The 22716-nt window shown below is 45.6% G+C and overlaps 1 protein-coding gene across 1 annotated transcript in view; it reads right to left on the reverse strand.

Annotated features, from left to right (window-relative positions):
- Nucleotides 1-22716, reverse strand: part of TFCP2L1 (transcription factor CP2 like 1) — an 82362-nt gene that overhangs the window by 47178 nt on the left and 12468 nt on the right. The window contains exon 2 of the mRNA XM_082262193.1: nucleotides 2560-2711. Coding sequence (XP_082118319.1) covers nucleotides 2560-2711 — 152 coding nt within the window. The remainder of the gene's footprint in view (nucleotides 1-2559; nucleotides 2712-22716) is intronic.

The following is a 22716-nucleotide window of genomic DNA, read 5'->3' on the forward strand; positions in this document are numbered from 1 at the left end:
TGGGGATAAAAGATGCTGCAACTTGACTAAGCTAACAGTAGGAACATAATGCATCAAGTATTAAAGCTTCTGATAAGTCTGATGACCGCTGAACAGGTCAACACTGTGGTGTTAATTTGCTAAAACTGGAGCGTGCAAAATCTGGTGCAGCTGTGCATTGAAACCAATCAGCTTCCATGTTTTATATTCAAATGTTAATTGAATGAAGATGATTACCACGCACAGCTGCACCAGATTTTGCACTCTCCAGTTTTAGCAAACTCAACCTCTGTATGTCTGCCCCAAAAACTTTAAAAAATGCAGCCATTAAGGTCATCAACTTTTCAGACACTTTAATAAGGCCCCTTACCACTAATAAATCTACACATTAACAAAACAGGATATGTACAAATTGGTGAGTCTATGAAGTGTAATACGCTTCCTCATACCAATTTGAACATACCATGTCAGCATTCCTGAAAGAAAAGTACTCTTAAGTCCTCATGTATCAGTGCATACACCTGTGCGGGGCTTAGGTTTACATGAACAGGTGTTGCGTGTGTCCCCTGTGCAGGTAGTCCCATTCACATCCACAGGGACAAAGCCGCTGCTCCCAATTTGACATCCACGCGCCCGCACGAATGGAAAATAGGGAGCAGTGACTGTGCAGCTTCCCCTATGACATGTAGGAGACTGCTTGCAAGAATTGTATATCCCCGCATGGGTAAACCCAGCCCTCGCACAGGTGTATGCATTGAGGCACCCAATGTGAACAAGGCCTATATCACACAATCAGCTTTTTCCAACAGGTTCCTTTGGTCTATGTAGATTGTTCAGTTTAAGGGCTGTTTGCAGAGTTACAGCAGCCTCTGATTGAGGCAAGGCACTTTAAACGAAGTAACTGGTCGATCTTCAGCCAGGGGCTAAACTAAGCAAGTACCGTATTTTCCGGGGTATAAGACGACTGGGCGTATAAGACGACCCCCCTAATTTTCATCTACCGGTAATACTTATACTTAGGTTACCTTAGAGATATTATACTCGGCGTATAAGACGACCCCCCATTTTTGGGGGATTTTTTTGAGGTTCAAAAGTAGTCTTATACGCCAGAAAATACAGTAATTTTTCTTTTAATTAAGTGAAGGGTAAGAGTGTTTTGTGGGAAGTAGAGCTAGTAATGGCAAGTCTGAAAAGGTGCAGCAGGAGAGGATTTAAGGATTACCAAAAATCTAGTATGATGGTTGTCTGCTATTAGATAAATGGTGGAAACCGAGACATGTCCTACAGTAAAAATTAGTCAACAGTAAACGGAACCAAAAGCAGGAAATGACAGGCCGTTATGTGATCATGCAATCAGGTTATCAGTCAGGGGGGAGTCTGTCCTGGACTAATGTGTGTAAAGGGCATAGGCTGCAAGGTCCAGTCTGCTTTGCAGCATTGGAGACCTGCATTACATCAAAGAATGGCATGCCCTATAGGGGTTATGTTAGTAAGACAAGAACACCCACACTCACTAGTTAGTAACAGAACAAGTACAAAGGACAGGGTGTAGGAACAGACTGGGTAGCAAGACTGGTTAGCAGGATGGCAATTTTTTTTTTACTGAGTCCAGCACTGGTACTAAACCAGCCAATCTTTACAAAGCAGATTAACAAATTAAAAAAGGGCCAAAATGACTGATTGTTGCAAAAATATCTGCGTTTCTCCTGAATGAATTTAAGCCTCTCAACTGCTTCAGACTCCATTTGGCAACATGGAGGTGTCATTTTGCTAGCAAGTGAAATTTTCCTGATAAAACTGGCTCTAGAGTAAGGCGTTATGAATGAATCCATTGCATTTATACTGTAGTATTAAAATCAAAGATCAAACAGACGTCTGCGAAGCTGGCATGTCAAAACCTGAAAGGGTCAAAAAGCAGCTTTAGGTTTATGCCTCTTAGGATAAAACATGGTGACATCCAGTTTTTGCTTTCTAATGTCGAATTATGTCAGACCACATACTGTATATGTAAAAGCCTGCACTATACACAATTTCCAAAAAATTTTTTTTTTGCAGAACATTAACAGGTGTACTCAGCCAGAGAATGGTTTTAGTGTACCAGTATTTTACAAGAACAGTAAAAGAAGTCCAGGTGTAGATAGTTCCGCACTGGAGTGTATGTATTTTGGAATTTGTTAGTATCGAAACGCAAAATGTCATCAAGCAACCAGCTAGGAAAAACAATGACATGTGGTGACAACATGAAACCAAACGGGTATTTTAAACCCACTTCGGGGGTCAAATATACCCTGACATTAAGTGAAAATGAAGCAGCGTGATTTTCAGATTGGGGAGACCAGCCTGATGTGGCAGTTATACTGGAAGAAGCGGGAGGGCTCGTGTAGATTTGTTTCTGATGTGCTCCTGCGTCCTGCACCTCCAAGTGATTGCTCTTTTTCCAGCTAGCAAGTGCCTTCAACTCAAACATTTAACAATCAGACAAGCAAGACAAAAAAAAACAAGAGACAGGTTAACGTCATTAAATCAACAATTATCACAGTACATAGGATGACAATGGACATCCATGACATGGTCCCATACCTTGGTTGAGATATGTCAGGGTCTCTTCATGGAGTTTAACAGCAGGGGATGTAGCTGAACACAAGACATACTGGAATGGGGGCAGCTTTGCATCCGTTTCTGGTGAGATATGCGGTTCTTCTTGCTTAAAAATCGGCAGAGCAAGGACGTCACTAAAAACGAAATAATAAACGTTAGTATAAAGTTCTATTCTATGAACAGAAGAAAAGTACGACATATGGCCAAAATTCCAAGAGTAAGCAAGTCATCAGCAACGGGATAAAATAACAGGCATGGTAGAGCCAAGTAGTGGTCTCCAAACTGTGGTTTGGGGGCAATATTTCATCGACTGCCAATGGGGCATAATTCCTACCAATGATGAGGCACAAATCCTCCCAACGACACCCCTGATGGGGCATGGTTTACGCCCACTGATGCCGGGACATTTTCTACTCTCAATGGCCACGGTCCATGCCCCTAAATTCTGAACAGTAAACTGGCCCTTTGTAAGTTTGGAGACCCCTGAACTAGAGTAATACACACTCAATGTCTAAAAGCTGGCCATACAGCACCCAGTTTTTTTTGGATGGGGAAATTCTCCCCACTGGGTCTTTGTATTCCGGTGGTGGTCTCTCTTGCCTTTAGAGTACACTGATCAGCGATGCAGTCCATTGGCTGCATGCGTTGATCAAGCAGGGATTTCCCATTCATGAAAAGTCAAAAGAAAGATCAACTTCTCATAAACAGGAACTGCCAAACATGGATCAAAATTCAGCCAGTTCTTGCTTCATGTAAAGCTTGTTGACCAAGAAAAATATACAAAAGCAGCACTCATCGTAATACAAAAGTGCACAGAACTTTTTTTTGTTAAAGAGGAAAGAAAGCTTCCTCTAACTTGTACCTATAGGTAAGCCTATAATAAGGCTTACCTATAGGTACTGTATATCTCCTAAACATGCACCATTCAGGAGATAATTTACTTTGTATCCTGCCAGTGACATCCCTGGCACATGCGCTCTAAGCCCCCATTCACACTACCGCGACGCTACTTCGCACCGCGACGCGACCTCGGAGCGGCCGCCACAGACTTCATAACATTGAAGTCTATGGCGGTCGCCTCCTGGTCGCCCCAAAGAAGCTCCGGACCCTTTTTCTAAGTCGAAGCGACTTGTGTCGCTCCTATTAGAACGGGTCCGCAGCTTCCCTATGGAAGGCGACCTACGGCGACCTGTGAGGCGACCAGGTCGCCTCACAGGTCGCCTTAGTGTGAACGGGGGCTGAAAGAACGGTCGCACATGCCGTGAACGGCAGCTCCCCTGCACATGCCTAGGAGTGACGTTATCGCGGCTCCAGCCAATCAGATGGCCAGAGGACGCAAAGCCAGAAGGAAGACTGTTTGATATGTCAGCCGTGTAAGCGCTGTGCGCGCGCTTCGTTCCAAGGTAAGCGTTTCATAATACACTAATATTCGATGCATACTAGCTCATTATGCCTTTGTCTTTAAGGTTTTTATTTTTCAAATTTTTTTTTTGGAGGTTTACAACCTCCTCAACTTACATAGGTTGTTCAAAATTCACATGTGGGTAGAGTAACCTTTCCTTTATAGCAGTGGTCCTCAACCCTGGCCTACAGGGCCCACTAACAGGCCAGATTTGCAAGATAACTGAAATACATCCCAGGTGATATCATTTGCTGCTCAGTGATTGCAGTACTCTAGTCTGCATCTCCCCAAGGTAATACTTAAAATCTGGCCTGTTAGTGGGCCCTGAGGACCGGAGTTGAGGATCACTGCTCTATAGTAATTCGTGTTCTTGCAGGTAAATAATGGATTCCAAGCAGAAGCAACTTGCCATCACTGAATTCTTGATGAAGGGGGTGCAAACTGTTCAACATCCACAGAAGGCTACAGAATATTTATGGAGAGGACACCACTGACAAAAGCAATGTCTGGTCAATGGTGACCTCTCTAAACATTCTGTAGCTTTCTATGGGTGTTGGAACAGCCTGCACCCCTCCTTCAAGAACTCAATGGCTTTTGTTTGGAATCATTTAACTGAAAGAAGAGTTGCTAGAGGGGGCAAGAGTTGCGTTGAACGACTTATGCAAGTTAATAAAGCTATGCCCACTTTTGCATCACTTTCAGTACCAGCCCTCGAACACTAGACAAAATAAAATGTCCCAACAATTTCTCAAATATCTTCTTGGACCACCTTTGGAGACTTGGCATTCAGCAAACGAACGTCACTACATACTCAGCTCTACCAAATTTTATTTTGCTGCTATAGCGATGAAGAATTTTGCTCAGCAGGAAATCGCCAAGCACAACCACTAATCCACTTTACTATGCCTATCGTGTGCTACAAGACACAGTTACAAATGTAATCTCCCAGCAGGAGCCCAATCTTTTAAAAAAATCCATATTTAGTGGGGGGGGGGGGGGGTTTGAGGTTGAATTGCCAAGGCCAGCCTTGCTCACAGAAAAGTTGACTTCCTGCATAGCTGGTGTAATCCAGAACATTGTGAAGATTGATGTTGGCTGGCTAAATGCCACTGAAACAAGTTCAACAAATGTGACCACTCCTGTCAGGATAGATCTGGTTCGAACAAGAGCTGCGAGTGGAATAAGCGTTACCCGGCATGCAACGGGAGCAATGCACTCTGACTTCGTGATGCAATAACCCATATTTCATTGGCTAATAGAGAACATCCAAACATTCAGCTTGGCGACGAAACCGAAATCAAAACATCTGCTTCAATGTTAGAATAAAATCATAGACCCATTAAAGAATAAAATCATAGACCCATTAAAAAAGGCATTCAAAACCTGAACACAACAGACAAAAACAAGAGATATTTAACCCCCCCCCCCCTCCCCAACAAGCTTCAACTATTCCACTATAGAGATATGGTATTGGATCACCCAGGAAGAAGTTTGAAAACAAAAAAAATTGGTTTCCAAATCACGGGTGACCTTTCTGGCGACCTTTTATCGGAAAAACCCAAGATTTGGTAAAAGTTGAAATAAAGTACTGAATTTTGCGAGACCTTATGAAGGAGCAACCTAAATGCCTTTAATTGGCTCACCAAGAAATATTTATCAAAGCATGGTTTTCGAAACGCCCCACAATCTGTAAAATTCTCAAAATTTTTTTTTTTTTTTTTGACTGAAAAAAAGGGTAATTCCTTCACCAGCCTATGTTTATCTTGGAGTGACCAAAAAAGTTCCCGTCTTAGGAACACCCATCTAAAAAGATCTAAAGCTCTTGGTACATTTGTGTGACCATTAGGTTGCAGAACATTTTATGGCACTTTTCCACTGCAAGTACCGGCTCAGCTCTACTCGGTCCTGCTTGCTTTTCCACTGCTGGTACCGCATGGTACGGTGTTGGAACGGTTCGGTACGGTACGGTTTGCTTTTCCACTAAAGTAGTACTAAAGTTAAGTGGGTGGGATAACAACGGGGTGGGTGTGATTCTCTGACCAATCAGTGGCTAGTAGTGACTGCATGCAAAGGATTGTGGGATATGGTACCGGGTATGGTACCACTTGGAACCACAATCGAGGTGGTACTGTTTTTGAGAGCCGTACCGTTCGGTTCCATGCAGTGGAAAAGCGCCGCCGTACCGTACCGAACCAAACCGTTCCTACACCATACCATGTGGTACCAGCAGTGGAAAAGCACAAAAGCGAGCCGAACAGTTCGGTTCCATGCAGTGGCAAAGCGCCATTAGAGAATTGGATGTAGGTAAACCCCCAGTTCTATACAACAAAATTATCTTTTAGTAGCGTTCATAAAATGAAACAAATTAAAAATTGTAGGTATCCCTTTGATAGCCAGTGTAGGCAGGAGATCAAAGCGGATCTTCACCCTCTTAAACAAGTTCCATCCACCCCTCCTCCCATCCTGTACATATATAGTGCTGTGGGGTTTCTTTTTCCATTCATTTTTTATTTAGAAATTTGTCTGGAATGCCCCCCCCCCCCCTGCATGTTCTAGGTGAATGACATGCACACTGCCCGCTGTGCCTGCGGGGATATGCAGGTCACACATCCCAGGAGGCATATCTTTTCATTCAGGAAAGGAAGGGGTGGGCCTAATGGCATGTCACTGGTAGGCCCACCCACTGAACAGAGAAGAGCCAGTGGGCCTCTCAATGACAAATTCACTGGATAAGGGAGTATCTGAAATGTGCAGATACCACCTCCCAGGGAGCCCTGTGGGGGGGGGGGGGGGGGGGTTGGGTGGAGTTTAGTGATCGACCGATATTTTTTCATTGCCGATATTTTGGTCACTGCGTACCGTATCGGCTGATCTTTTCGTACATTTAAAAACTTTTAAAATTTTTTTTACTTGACAGGTTCTCTTGTGGAGGGATCTGGGGGGTCTAAGACCCTAAACCCCTCCTCTGCACTTAACATTCAAAACGCCAAGTTTGGCTGTTTTGAATGCTGTAATTGTTTTTTAATCTGGCGCCAGTCATGACATAACTTCCGGGTTTTTGAATGGAGACCCGATCAGAGCCGAATGCGGCTTTGATTGGGTCTTCAGCGGCCGTGCAGGCTGGTGGGACGGGAGACTCAGGCAAGCCGCTGAAGGCAGCGGGAGGGGGGGGGGGGGGGACGTCCCCTCCCGCTCCTTGTAATGACAGCTGAGCGGCTTCTCAGCCGCATCGGTTGTCATTACAAGACAGCCGACCGTCGGCTATGGACGCCGGTACCGGGGTGATGCCTCTAGCTGCAGGCATCACTCCAGTACAAGCATTTTCTGAAATATCAGCCACCTTGGTGGCAGATTCCGATATGTCGGGGAAAGTGCATATCGCCCCTCGATATATCGGCTTTGCTGATAATCGATTGATCCTTAGTGGAGAGACACTTTAATTTCACATGGAAGTGCTTAGCAACCCCTGGAGGAACTCATGGGTTATACAGAACACTGTTTGAGAATGGCAACTTTAAAGTTGACGTTTTGGTGTGACTTTGTTGGACATTGGTTCCACTGGGACCCAAGCATGCGTGTCATACCTGGCCAATTCCTGAACCAAGCATGTGTGTCATACCTGGCCAATTCCTGTGGAAGCAAAAATCAGCGCTCACCACTAGCTTCTGGGTCCCATGGCGAGCGTCTGACCTGCTGCATAGTGTACACATATGGATTGGGGTGGGTGTTTGGGCGCAGAAGGCTTTCTTGGCATGGGCGCCACTTAGAGAGCACTTTGCATATTTTCAATGAATGCGAAACATCCTGATTGGACAAGGTGGAGAACATGACATTACCCAACTCCGCCAAACCCTGCAGGCCTCATCCAAATAAGAGAAAGCTTTGCATCCCTTGAGAAAACGCAGAGCGAGCCTCATGTTCACCATGCAGCATGGGACCCAGAAGCTAGTAGGTGCTTTCTACATTGCTTTTCATCTTGCACAGGTTTTGGCCAGTCATGGCACCTGAATGCTTACGTCAAAGTTGGACCAACGTAACTAGCATGTGGCAAAGCCGCACCACTCTGGAACAACGTTGACAATATTGTCGAGATCCACCCAGCTGCCTGATTGGCTGCAGGCTCTGCCTCTCAGTGTCCCAACTGTGCTTGATTACAAGCAGACCAAAAACTTGAGTGATCAGCAGTCATGTGATTGTGCAGTTTTGAGGCTTAGAGCAGACGTGGAACAGCTGCAGCCTAGAGGTGTTTTTCTTTTTTTTTTTACAAACCCAAACTTCTCCTTTAAATGGAGGTATCCAAAGTATGCCTTCATGGTGCAAATTAAAAAACTTCTGTATTAAAAAAAATTCTGTGGTCTGCTCCCCCCAAGCACCCCCCTTATACTTACCAGAGCAGGATTTTGATCCAGCGATGAGCAGGAGAGCAGCATCTCTCTCCCCTCATTGGCTGAGATAGCAGCAGGGTACATTGGCTCCTGCCAACCACAGCCAGTGAGGATAGATGGGCGGGTCAAGCCATGCTGTGTGTGTCAATGGTGCAGGGCACAGGAGAAAGCATGCACGAGTGCTCCAATAGCAAGTATCTTGCTGTGGGTGCACATGGCAGAGGTGAGGAGCAGGGGACCTAAGAAGAATTGGGGCTGCTCTGTGCAAAACCATTACACAGAGCAGGCAAGTATAAACAATCACCAAAAGTGGTAGTAAAGTCTTGTTTTGACTTGTACCTACAGGTAAGCCTTTTTATAGGTACAGTGAAAATCTCCTAAACTTGTACGGTTTATGAGATATTCACAGTGCATGCCACACTCGCATTTCACAGTGCATGCCACACTCGCATTTCACAGTGCATGCCACACTCGCATTTCACAGTGCATGCCACACTCACATTTCACAGTGCATGCCACACTCGCATTTCACAGTGCATGCCACACTCGCATTTCACAGTGCATGCCACACTCGCATTTCACAGTGCATGCCACACTCGCATTTCACAGTGCATGCCACACTCGCATTTCACAGTGCATGCCACACTCGCATTTCACAGTGCATGCCACACTCGCATTTCACAGTGCATGCCACACTCGCATTTCACAGTGCATGCCACACTCGCATTTCACAGTGCATGCCACACTAGCATTTCACAGTGCATGCCACACTAGCATTTCACAGTGCATGCCACACTAGCATTTCACAGTGCATGCCATACTAGCATTTCACAGTGCATGTGCCATACTAGCATTTCACAGTGCATGCCATACTAGCATATCACAGTGCATGCCATACTAGCATATCACAGTGCATGCCATACTAGCATATCACAGTGCATGCCATACTAGCAAATTATGCCATTGGCTTGCACTTTTTTTTTGTAAAGGTGCGGTTTATTACTTAAATTTATTAAAATGGCAGACAGAAAGGGAAGAAAATGCCAATCTAATGCCCAATACCCAAAGTATCTTCTCATACAACATTTCTGTACCAATTCGCTACCATGCAACACACACCTAACAGTAAAAATCATACAGGAAAACAAAATGCAGAGCCTCAAAGTAAAATCCGAGAGAATCCCAGATCTGAGCAGATGAGGCATCTGCAAGTTATTACAGCTGGATGGCAGTGAACATTTTCTCAATAGAGAAGGTCCATGTCATGTCCTCTTCTGAAAGGACTTCTTGTGTACACATGTGCAGACCTGCTTTTAAGAAACCAATTGATTTTGAAATCCTATGGCTCAGCCTTTATCTGCATTCACTTAAAATGTAACATGCCCTAACCATTTGGACCTCCCACCCCCCCCCCCCCCAACCCTCTGACATTCCATCCACCACAAACACCTCCCTACTAATTTTCTTCTCCCCCCCCCCTCTTTTGGGTGAAGGTCCAGAATTCTCTAGCCTGAAAAAAACCCTCCCTCCCGGTTTTACCGTATGCTTTTTCTCAGCAGTTGGAACCACTGAGTCTGTCTACTTTCTTTTTCTGACAACTGCATTTCTGTCTTTTCAGCATAACTCGAATATTTTCCAGTTGATGACTTTTCAACAAAAAAAAAAAAGTTCTTCATGCTCTGCACTAGGACTGCTCATACCAAGCACAGGTTTATTTAACTGGAAACAAAAAATGCCTTCTGAACCTCCAACACAAATTTATTAAACGATCGAATAAAACATTTCCTCCTCTGCTGCATCTGAATTCTCCTCGTCCCTCCCCATACAAATCAATGAGAGCAAATTGCAATGAAAAGCAAAAACTAGTGGAAGGTTCCTAAACATTTTGCCCAATATGTAGGCTACATTTTTAGCTTCAATAACATTAAATTATAACTGCAATAATTTATTTCAGTTGAAGTTTAAATCCAAAACCGGATCATCATTGGCAATGGTTAAATCCAGTTTCTTTGTGCTTTTTGTGGTGTGTAAGTTTCAGATTTTCTTTAATTTCAAAACAAGTTTGAGGTGGAGAGGACACTGCACCGATTAAAGTGGTCACCGAGTGTTTTTAGGTTTCTCAGGCGATTGGTGGTGCTAACCCCCCCTTTGAAGGTTCAAGTTACTACCTTACTGCTAACGACTGAGCCAACGTTTCAGCAGAGGCAATATTCAAATGAGGACGGAGAATCACCCGGTGTCTGGAATAATGTGATTTTTGGTGTGAGAATACAGTTGTTTACTGAAAGTATAAAAAGTGTACATATCGAGCCAACGCGTTTTGAGGTTGCTGCCTCTGCCTCACACAAGTAGACATTTGCTACGGCCAGAAATTCAGGTACCATTGCAGGAGCCTATCCATCTCCATTAATGTATACCAACGGTCCTGAAAAAGAGGAAGGCTTTCCTGATCTTTCCCCTCAGATTAGGGGGGGTCACCAGTACAGAGGGTGAAATATCCCCAATGGGGACACAGACCGCAATAAAAAATAAAAATAATCATATAATCCCATACCCACAGTTAAACCAGGAGAGCAAAAAAAACCCCAGTAAAGCATGATCCAATTTGCTCCAGCAAGGGAAAAAAATTCCTTCCCGATTCCCCCGAGAGGCAATTGGATTTTCTGGATCAAAACTTTACTTATAAATTGTTAGTATCCAGTTATATTATGTACATTAAGGAAATCATTTTCAAGAAACCTTTCCATATTTGGAGATTAAATCTCCTACTTCAGACATAAAGCGCGCCCCCTTGCCCTTAGAGATGACCATAAGTGAATATATATGGACCCCTTCTTATACAGTTTCTCACAAGAGTACACCCCTTACATTTTTGAAAATATTTTATTCTATCTTTTCATGTGACAACACAGCCTTCATGCACACAGGGCGTCAGAAAAAAGCTGCAGAGCCACTTCTAACGCCAGGAAAAAGCAGCTGTAAAAACGTGCTTTTAGTAGCTTTTCCATTAGCGTTATTGCACGTTGGCCACGTCGCTTTTAGCAGCATTTTTTCTGCCTCCATTCAAAATCAATGGTTCCCTATGGGAGCCTATTGATTTGAATGGAAGGCGCATCACAAGTCGGATCAGGATGATGCGACTTGCGCACCGAAGATTTTTAATAAACTTTTCAAAATGTCTCCCTGTCATTTACATACACTGCCTTTTATGGGGTGAATGGGTAGGGGTACAATGTTCCCCATACCCATAGGGAGGGGGTCCGGGATCTGGGGGGGCACCCTTGTTAAAGGGGGATTCCAGATTCCTATGAGCCCCGTGCCGGCAGACCCCCACAACCACCGGCCAGGGTTGTCGGGAAGAGGCCCTTGTCCTCATCAACATGGGGGCAAGGTGCTTTGGGGTGGGGGGTGCAGAGCCCCCCCTGCCCTGAAGCACCCACACCCCCCCCCATGTTGAGGGCATGTGGCCTGGTATGGTCCAGGGGGGGTGGGGCCGCTCGCTCATGCCCTCCCCTTTCCTGGGCTGCATGCTCAGAGAAGGGTTTGGTATGGATTTTGGGGGGACCGGCGTGGGGCTACCCTCAAATTCCATACCAGACCCGAAGGGCCTGGTTTGGAACCTGGGGGGAACCCCACGCCGTTTTTTTTTTTCCATTTTGGCGTGGAGTTCCCCCTCAAAATTCTCACAGCGGATCATTCTGATCCGACTTGCGGTGCGCCTTCCATTCAAATCTATAGGCTCCCATAGGGAACCATTGATTTTGAATGGAAGAAAAAAAAACGTATAACGTGGCTTAAGCAAGTTAAAGAGGAAGTAAACCCTCCTCTACAACTTGTACCTATAGATAAGCCTATGATAAGGCTTACCTATAGGTACTGTAAATATCTCCTAAACATGTACCGTTTAGGAGATATTTACCTTACATGCAACCAGTGACGTCACTGGCGCATGCGCTCTGAAGGAACGGCTGCTCGTGCCGTTCCTTCAGAGTCCCGTGCCTGTCGGCTCTCGCGCGCGTGCGCGGGAGTGACGTCACCGCGGCTCCGGCCAATCAGATGGCCGGATGCCGCGATCCCGGAAGACGGGCGACTGGACATGTCGCCCGTCAGAGGTGAGTGAGCGGCACGGCGGGGGCTCGTTATAAGGCAAGTATTGCATAATGAGCTAATATGCGATGCATACTAGCTCATTATGTCTTTCTATTGCAGGGTGAAAAAAAAAAAAAAAAACAATTGCGAGTTTACAACCTCTTTAAGCAACTTTATTCAGCCTTTAGCAGCGTCAAGACGTTTTTACAGCTTGACGCTGCAGCTCCAGAACGCACAGGTCCTGCGTTTTTTTTTGGAGCTGTAAAACACCCATGCCACTTGAAGCTCCTAAAAGCTCTATGTGTGCATGAGGCCATAGAATAACATGGATGGGCATTCTGCAGCTGCAAAAAAAAAAAAAAAAAAAACGTCTGACGCTGCTAACAGCAGCTCCAAAAACGTCCTGTGGGGGGCTTAAGAAATGATACTTTGCTACAATGAAAAGTAATGAGTGTACAGCTTGTATAACAGTGTAAATAAAAAAATAACTCACACAGCCATTATGTCTACACCGCTGGTAACAATGACAATATTGTACTGCACTGGTGACAGTATGAAGAAAATTGTGAGAAAAAAAAAAAGAAAAAATGTAATTTAATTTTCCTGAATATTGTGACAAATAAAAGAAATAAAAAAAAAAAACCCTTCCAACTTCAAAAAACTTGTCATGCCTCTTACTAAATATCTGACTGCCAACTTTCCAAAAAGGGCTAATTGGGGGGAATATTTGTACTGTCCTGGCATTTTCGGGCCTCAAGAAATGATAGGCCGTCCATACACCAGGATTGATCAATTTTCAGATAAACTGCATATAAGCCGGAGACTAAATGTACACTGATTTGGGTTAGTTTTACCAAACAAATGTAGCAGAATACATTTCGGACTAAATTTATGAAGAAAGGTTTGCAAAATTTTATAACCGACTAAGAAAAATTAAGATTTTTTCGGTCTTTTTTTCATTTGTGTAATAAATAAAACCCAGTGGTGGATAAATACCAGCAAAATAAAGCTCTATTTGTGTGAAAAAAAATATATGAATTAAATTTGGGTACAGTGTTGCATGACTGCGCAATTGATAGTTAAAGTAGCACAGTGCTTAATGGCAAAAAAAGGCCTTGTCATAAAGGGGGTAAAACCTTCCGGAGGACAAGTATTAGAGGTGCGTCCTACATCATGCGAAAATGGTGTTAGCATTTTCCCAATAAGAGAAATCGGTGCCGACAATGGCGGCGAAAGCGTTTTACCCATGATTTTACTGTGCTTATGGTGTGTTTCATAGGTCACGTGACTCAAAAACCGCATCAAAACAAAACACGGGTGCGTTATTGATGTATATTCAATGCATTTCAACAGGGGGGTGCATTATTGGTGGGGTTTTTTTTTTAATTGGTAAAAATGCGGCAACCAGGATTTTTAACACCACAACGGAAGCGCAAAGACATAGAATTTAAAGGGATACAATTTTCTTGAGCTTTTCTTGCACTAAAAAGGTGCCGATAATGGCCGAAAAATTTATAAGTTTATGATATTAAAGAGTCGAATACAATACTATATAAAAAAAAAAATATATATTTTTTAAAAAAACGTCGGTTTTCAGCCAAGTGCATCCTGCATGTTCGGTACCAAAATTTCCATTCGGTGCACCGCCAGTTAATAATCGGATTTTTGTAAGATCTTACCGTAAAATCCTTTTCTCTTAGCTCATTGACAGACGCAGTCTTCTTGATTCACAAGAACAGTTCTTGTGAATCAAGAAGACTACATCTGTCAATGAGCGACAGAGAAATTTAATTTTATGTTCATGGAGGGAACAGAACCAAGGAGGATATCAATAATTCTTTAATGTGATGTAGAATAGTTCTTTAATGTGAATCAGCCCCTCTGTATAGTCTCTCTTAGCCGGCCTTACCAGGGACGTTTTGGTTGAGTGGGGCCAACAAGCTATCCACTGAAAGTGGTTTAACAAGCCTGAGACGGCTGCAATAAACGTCACTTTGTTGGGAGAAGCAGCTAACAGACAGAGCTGTGGCAATCTACGGCAGGACAAGGTCATTAAACAGATCTGCTTTAGCAAGAGCCAGGATCCCATCTCTGGGAGGCAAGGAGAGGTCAACCGGCATTTCAGGTCATGCCAAATGAGGACACAGACATGTTAAGCACACAAACCTGGCAAACCTCCCTCGTCACAAAGAGGGCAGGGAGCGAAAATAGACCTTGGCAACGGGCACGGAAAACATCGGCTTTAGTTGCATCAGGCAGGAATTGGACAAGAATTAAGTAAAAGCTACAACCCAAGCCAAACCCTTACAATGCATTAGACATGCACTGCTAATACTTCAGCAAGTCCACCAAAGGATACCCCTTCGTGAAAAGAACACCATGAACACCATTGCTCAGTCACCACTCTAAGGGCTCCTTCACGCTTGCAGTTGGGAGGCAGAAAAAAAATGAGGATGAACAACGTTTTTACTGCCTCCTAACTGCTCCCCCTTTAGTTGTAGAAGTATTGGCCAGGGGTGTATATATGTCGTGGCCTCAATGCTTTGCCATCGCGACCCATTCTCAAGTGGTTGGGGCAAGCCAAGCACATGGTTGGGGCAAGCCACAGCAGGGTTCAAAGGGTTAAAGCAAGCAGTGCAGCAGCCCCCCTAATACTTACCTGAGCCCCATCTCGATCCAACGATGTTGCACGAGAGACACGGCTGTCTGAGACTCTCCCTCATTGGCTGAAATGGCAGTGCGGTGCCATTGGCTCCCGCTGCTGTCAAATTTAATGAGCCAATGAGGAGAGAGAGGTGCAGGGCATTCAGACACGGAACTGCGGCTCGCCTTCGGTGCCCCAGTAGCAAGCAGCTTCCTGTGGGGGCACTCAACAGGAGGGAGCGGCCAGGAGCACCAAAGAGGGACCCAAGAAGAGGAGGATCCAGGCTGCTCTATGCAAAACCATTGAACAGAGCAGGTAATTATAACATGTTGGCACTAGCTAGCAATGGGGGCACCCAAGCCAAGCCAAACCTCCCTGTGTCCATTCAAACACAGAGCCACAGCCTGGCTCAGCCACTTTTCTCTCTCCTCATTGGCTGACTGACAACAGTGGGAGCCAATGGCCCTGAGCTGCTGTCTCAGCCAATGAGAGGATTCCCAGAAGGCTGAGACATTCCTACAACATCGCTGGATCTAGATGGACCTCGGGTAAGAGGGGCTGAGGTCAGGGAGCTGCACACAGAAGGCTTTTTATCTTAATGCATAGAATGCACCTTCTGCTTTTACAATACCTTTTAAAATACCGGAGTTTATGGCAGCAACTGGATGCCATAACCCCTGTATTTTCTTTTGCCCTTGGAGGACCAGAGCGATGCCATGACGCCACTTCCAGTTCTCAGGCCATGTAACCATGGCTTTTTTTCCTTCATAAAGCAGATTTTTTATATTTTGATCTTTTTCTTTTAAGGGTAGAGGAGAGATTTGGGGTCTTTTAGACTCCAAACCTCTTCATAAAGGGGACCCGTCACACTGTATTGTTAAAGCAAGGGATGATTATACATTCCTTGCCATAGCAATAAGAGCGATCAAAAGAAAAACCTTTTTATTTTTTAAATGACAGTGTAAAAAAATAAAAATAAAATTGGGTTTTTGACTTACCGTAAAATCCATTTATCCGATGTTCTTTGCTGGACACAGCTCCTGATCTTAACCATTGGGTTATACTGTCCCCTATAGGAGTAGGACACTAGGCAGAAAAAAAGTCTGCCTACGCCTATGGGCAGTCCCAGGGGGTATACTCCCTCTCTCTGCTTTAGGTAATTCGTTTTGTTACAAGCAGTGTCAGAAGAATTACAACTCCACAAAGGGGTGGGTACTGTGTTCATCAATAAACATCAGAGAAATGGATTTTACGGTATATCAAAAATCCCATTTTCTTTCATTCATTGACCGACAGCTCCTGATATTCCTAACCAATGGGACGTTCCAAAGCAGTGTTAAACAAGAGGGATGGGAACTGTGAAAAAGGACATTCCCGAGGCTAACTATAGGCAACCAGCAGAAACGGCCAACCCTTTGAGGTTCAACCGTGGGTACAAAAAGCGAGCATGACTTCCTAAAAGACACCGTAGCTGCCAGATACACGATTCCCTTTTAGAGATGCCCTTTAGAAGGCACAACAGACAGGAACGAGGAACCACCTTAGCTCTGTAAACCAACAGGTTAAGAACAACAAGACAACGCCGTCAGCTCCGACACCCTGTGCGCAAGGCCCCCTTCTGGAACGTAAGCAGGGGAACCTCCCGATATTTTCGAAGAGAGATTCCTGAATAACTCCTCCACACCGATTTGAGAACCCATGGCTGTAATGGAGACCGCACTGGAAGAACCAAGTGTCGCGCTCTCTGGATAAAAGTATGCACCAAGGAAAGTCTGGCCAATGGACATTAAAAGAAAACTGCCAAGGCCGAAACCTGGTCCTTGATGGTATTCAAAGCCATGCGCTGCTCAACCCCCCCGTTGGATGAAAGCCAAGATCCGAGCCACTGAAAAGGAGCAAGGGAGAACCCCAAAAGACTCACACCACGCAACGTACGTCTTCCAAATACGATGGTAGATCTTCCCAGAGGTAGATTTTCTAACCTTTAACAGCGTAGGAATCTCCGGTCCTCTATCCTTCATTACCTGGTTTTCAACAGCCAAGCCGTTAAAACCAGCGACTGTAAAACAGGATGGAAGATTGGTCATCGAGACAGCAGATCTTCCCTGAGGGGGAAGTGTCCAAGGAGCATTGGCAGCCAGCCGTACCAGATCGGCGTACCAAGACCAGCGAGGCCAGTCTGGAGCCACCAGAAAGTCCGGAATCCCTTACTGCCTTAATCCTGCACAGGAGTCTTGGCAAAAATCTGAGAGGGGGGGCATAAACCAGACGATACCTACAAGGAACCACTAATATGACTGCGACGTCGGCCAGAGGATCCTGAGACCACGCCACAAACCTCTGTACCTTCCATGGAATGTGTACAGCTGAAAGGGCTGGAACAATCGTTTTGTGTCCATCTTAGAATGCCGGCTATTTCCCGATCCACCAGGACACTTCTTGTGCCTCCACGGTGATTGACAGGCCACCGCCATGGCATTGTTCGATCAAATTTGTACCGGACACCCCTGAAGACGAATTGTCCAAAGATCCAGACAAAAGTCTGATCGCTCAGAGTTCCAATACATTGATCGGTAGTCTGGACTTTTCCCGAGTCCAGACCCCCTGAGCACAAGATGTACCGAGGACGCCTCCCCACCCACCCAGGCTGGCATCCGTGTCGACAACCGCCCAGTACAGGGGAAAGAAGGACTTCAAAGTGCCGGAGAACGAAGCCACCTCTAGAGACTTGATTCTTTTCCCTTTTCACTGGAATATTTTTGCAGAGATCTCGTGTGGAACTGTGCAAACGGAACCGCCTCAGAGGTAGACACCATCAGGCCCAGCACCCGCATGCAAGCCCAGAGAGATGACCGTCTGCTGGACAACAAGCTGAATAGCCTCCTGCAATTTCTGGGTTTTTTTTGCCAGAGGAAGTAACACTCTGGCTGAGGCAGAGTCCAGAGTCAGACCCATATAGTCCAGTCTTGTAGAGGGAACCAGAGCAGACTTCTGAAGGTTTAGAATCCAACCAAACTCCCTCAGAGATCACAGAGTAATCTCCAAGGTGTCCATCAGAGCAGTCCGTGACTCTGCTCGCAGAAGGACGGTCAAGTACCAAAGGTAAACGCCACAAACTCATAATACTCCTCGCCCGCAGCAAAGCAGAGGAAGTGCTGGTGACCGGCACATATTGGAATGTGAAGGTGCTTCCTTGATGTTGATAGAAGCAAGAAAACCCCCCTCCCCCCAGATGTAGGGACACCACTGTGGGAATGGACTCCATTCTGAACTTCTTTACCAGCACAAAGCAATTTAGTGCCTTGAGGTCCAGAATTGGATGTACCTTGCCTTCCTTCCAGGAAACTAAACCGGTTTGAGTAAAACCCCTGAAAACCTTTCCGAAGCCGGAATCGGGACAATCACCCCATGAAGTAACAAATCTAGAACTACCCCTAAGTGACCCTGTAAGAGATCTGGGGACAAGTGCAGATTGGAAGGGAAGAACCTTTCCAGAGGAAAAGACCGAAACTCGATCTTGTAGCCGGATCGAATAACTTTGTAGACCCACTTAACCTGTACTAGAGAGGTCCACGGATCCGGAAATCAGCAAAGACATCCCCCCCACCCCAGATACAGGTGAGGGCAATCCTTCATGCAGAGGCAGTCTTGTCTGCAGGTCTGGAAGAGCCCCTCGTGGCTTGCCAGACTAGGTCCTCTGGGAACCTCCAGTGGAGGCCCTGAAGGACTTATCCCTTGAGGGACGAAAAAAGCCTCTTATGAGCTGAGAAGAATGGCCCACGTCTACGATGGGGCTCCTTGCCCTCAGTAGCCTGGGTAAGAAGAGTAGAGAGAAGCTCAAAACAGGCGATCCCCACAAAGGGGAGATCAGATAAGGCCTTCTGAGAAGTCTGGTCCGTAGACCAGCATGGTCAGCCGGATAAGACACTGAAGGACCACTGCTGATACAGACAGCCTAAAATCAAAGGAGCCGCATCCAAAAGAGGCATCACAGATAAACTGTAGCCCCTGAATCAACTGATCCGCCAGCTTCACTAAGGCAGGGGGAAGCAGTTAAGACACCAGGGCAATAGTAAATTACTGGCCTAAGCCGAATCAGCCAGTGCTCGCCTATCAACCAGATCTTTAAAGGCCAAGGACTCCTCAACTGGAATAAAGGTGGCTTTATTTAACCTGGAAACCAGCGAGTCCACTACAGGTGGGACCGTCCACTTTTAAGGCAAGAAATCCTTATAAGGATACCGCATAGCAAAACACTTAGGGACCACAAGAGTGCGTTTTGGACCACCCCACTGTTGTGACAATGCTGTCAAAGTAAGCGGGAAAGGTGAACACCCAAGCCACAGTGGAGGATCTGTGGTGCCAAAAAGGACCGGTGCCTCCGACGCAGAATCTCCACCTGACACAATCAGTGCATCAACCAGCACCTTTTAATGCACTGCTAGAGGAGCAGAGGAAACATCCTCACTGTCTGAGCACTCAGGGTGCTTGGACGCAGACCCAGTAGGGTGACTCGTGTCCGCGGCGGCCATAACGGATTCGCGATCTGATGGACAGATGAGGCAGGGGAGGCCAGTGGACGCTATATACTAAGGTCACCTGGAAGGCCCAAAGTGACCACCAAATTTTTAGAGGGCTGGGGGGGTCCCACCATCCCCCGGAAAAGAGGCCCACGTCCACCCTAAAAACCCTCCAGGGGTAGAGGGGGGACAGCTACTTACCATACCAAGAACAGGGTGGGCACTGCTCCTGACAGGCTACCGCTCCTTTGGGATGTGGGTGGTTGTCAGTCAGGAGGAACGCTGCGACTCCGGCCAAGGCCAGGTCGTATGCGCCCTCACGAGACGTTTAACTCGCAGACCTGCCCCCATCCAGTGGCACTATATTGCGGAGCTGAGGCCTGCACGCGCTCGCTGGCCAGCCTGGGGGGGGGACCCTCTGGATCTAGATTTTCTAGTCCGTCTGGCAGTTGATAGAGTCTCACAGGAACAAAATAACAAAGCTAGGAAAAAATCCATTTAAAAAGGAAAAAAAAAATTGCCAGGACCAGAGATCCCAGCAAGAAACTAGTGCCTCGTTTCCACTGAGCGGAACGGTTCGGGTCGGTACAGTTTGGAAGGGCTAGAATGGTCCGGTCTATTCAGGTGAGCGTTTCCACTGCAAGTCGGGCCACCAGGGACCATGCGGGGTTTACACCAAATGAGGTGTTTGTTTTGCTCTTTCATTTGATGTGAGCATTGATGGTTTCCTGTCCACCAATCAGTGGAATCTATCGTGTGACGCCAGTAGCTCCGCCCTAACCGTACTGTACCATTTCCTATGGCCCTACATCTGAAGCAGGACCAGGAATGGTGCGGTTTGGTTCGGTTGTATGGGCCACTTTCATAATGGAAACACTCAAATTAGCGTACCGTACCGAACCGAACCGATCCGCTCAGTGGAAACGAGGCATAGGTCATCACAGCTGACTAGGCAGAAAAAAAACTGAATGCCTATAGCTGAGTGTGGGTGTATACCCCCTGGGACTGCCTATTGGCATAGTCAAGCTTTTTCCTGCCTAGCGTCCTACTCCTGTCGGGGGCAGTATAACCCAATGGTTAAGAAGAATCAGAAGCTGTATCCGTCAATTAACAAAAAAAGTTTTTTTTTAAAGCTCCCCCAACCCCGTGTGCAGTAGTGAATGCATGCGTAGGTCACGCCCACATTATGTAAAAAAGGTGTTGGCACCACACGTGTTCGGTATCCCTGCAAATGTTAGAGTGAGAGCAATAATTCTAGTGCTAGACCTCCTCCAACTCTAAACTGGTAACCAGTAGAATTTTTTTTTTTTAAGTACCATAGTTTGGCGCCATTCCACGAGTGCATGCAATTTTAAAGCATGACATGCAAGGTATCTATTTCTTGGCGTAACATCTTTCATATTTTTTAAAACAATTGGGATATATATATATATATATATATATATATATATTTTTTTTTTTTAAAGTTAGCAGCTACAAATGCAGTTTCTGCTGACTTTTAATGAAAGGTCACTTACCTGTCCAGGGATCCAGCTCAGTTTCTTCCCGGGCCAGTTCTTTGGTTTTCAGGTCCCGGGCGCCGCCATGTTGAAAGGGGAGGCAAAAAAGCAGAACTTCCCTTAAGGGAAGAAGTTTCACTTAAACACTTCACACTGACGGAATGCAAAAATGAGTCCCCTGCTTCAGGGGGTTGTACTGGAGTGATGCCTGTAGCTAGAGGGATCACCCCAGTACCGTTGTTTAGAGCAGACAGTCTGCTTTCTTGTAATGACAACTGATGCATCGCAAACGCACCCCTGGCAGTTCACACTGCCATATGCGATACGCAGGGGGTGTCAATGAAATCTTAACGACACCCCCAGTTTGATCGCATATCGCAGTGCGATCTGTCAGTTCGCACAGGATCGGATCGCACAAGTGTGAACGGCTGTGCGATCCGATCCTGATGCGGCTGCAAAAAAGGGTCCCTGTGCGTGTTTGGTGCGGATACAGTGCGAATTCAGCCATACAAAGTGTATGGCTGAATTCGCATTCGCACCTCCGATCGCATGTAATGAAGGAGCAGTGCGCTCCGAATTACTTGCGATCGGCGCACTCGCAGAAGTGTGAACCGGCCCTTAAGCATGTTTTTTCTCCTAAAATAGGAGAACTACATACATCATTGCATGATGCCAAGAATGTTTCGCAGAATTCTAAAACATGGGCTGCCAACAGCAACCTTGAAATCTTAAAACACTTCTGACTAATCCCTGAACGTTCCAGACCTCCAGATCCAGGAGATTGGGGATTTCAGCATAGGATACTTTTTATCTATGGTTCTGATCAATCTTCCAGCTTCTGCATATGCCCATCAGTACAATACAGTCCTGACAAGTACAAGGGGGGGGGGGGGGTTCTCTAAGGCCTAAAAAAGGTGTCCAGAAGTCCCAATAGGAACATTGAGACTTTTAAAAGATTGAATCAAAGGCAATTATTTTTACAGATTGTAAAATTTAAAAAGGGTAACATTAATCTCAAGGGGGAAAAAAAAAATGGCAAAAGGAAAATCTAGCATATACATTGGTATAAAAGTCAGATTGTAATTGAATGTTCTTAAAAATAACCCAATTTTCTGTAGAATGAAATACAGCAACCTGGAAGCATTCTGTACACAGATTGTAAAAAAAAAAAAAACATAACCCCCCCCTTCGAAATGTAATTTACTGCTTGTGTGATTGGCTCATTGTTTTTTCCAGAAGTCAGCTATTTTTGGTAAGATATTCTCAAAGGGAAATCACTCCTAAAGGGATACAGACCCTGCCACTTTCCTAAAGAGATGCAGAACCCTGCAAGTGAAGCAGCTGATTGATAATAAAGTCCCTCCTATTCATTCACTTTCCACACAGACCGCTAATTCTTTAGAACAAGAGTTAGGAGTCTGCAGCAAAGCCTGTTACAATCCCTAAAATGTACACAGATGACCCAGAGGGGGGCAGTAAGTCCCCCCCCCCCCCCCCCAACAAAAGTGGAGTTACTCTTTACCACTGGTAGGTGGCACTGGTGGGCACAGTTGCTCTTCCTCTACAAGACCGATGTCCCACTGGCTGCAGCCAGCGATGG

The sequence above is a fragment of the Pelophylax lessonae genome, assembly GCF_965119305.1.
Source record: "Pelophylax lessonae genome assembly, chromosome: 6".
NCBI lineage: Eukaryota > Metazoa > Chordata > Amphibia > Anura > Ranidae > Pelophylax > Pelophylax lessonae.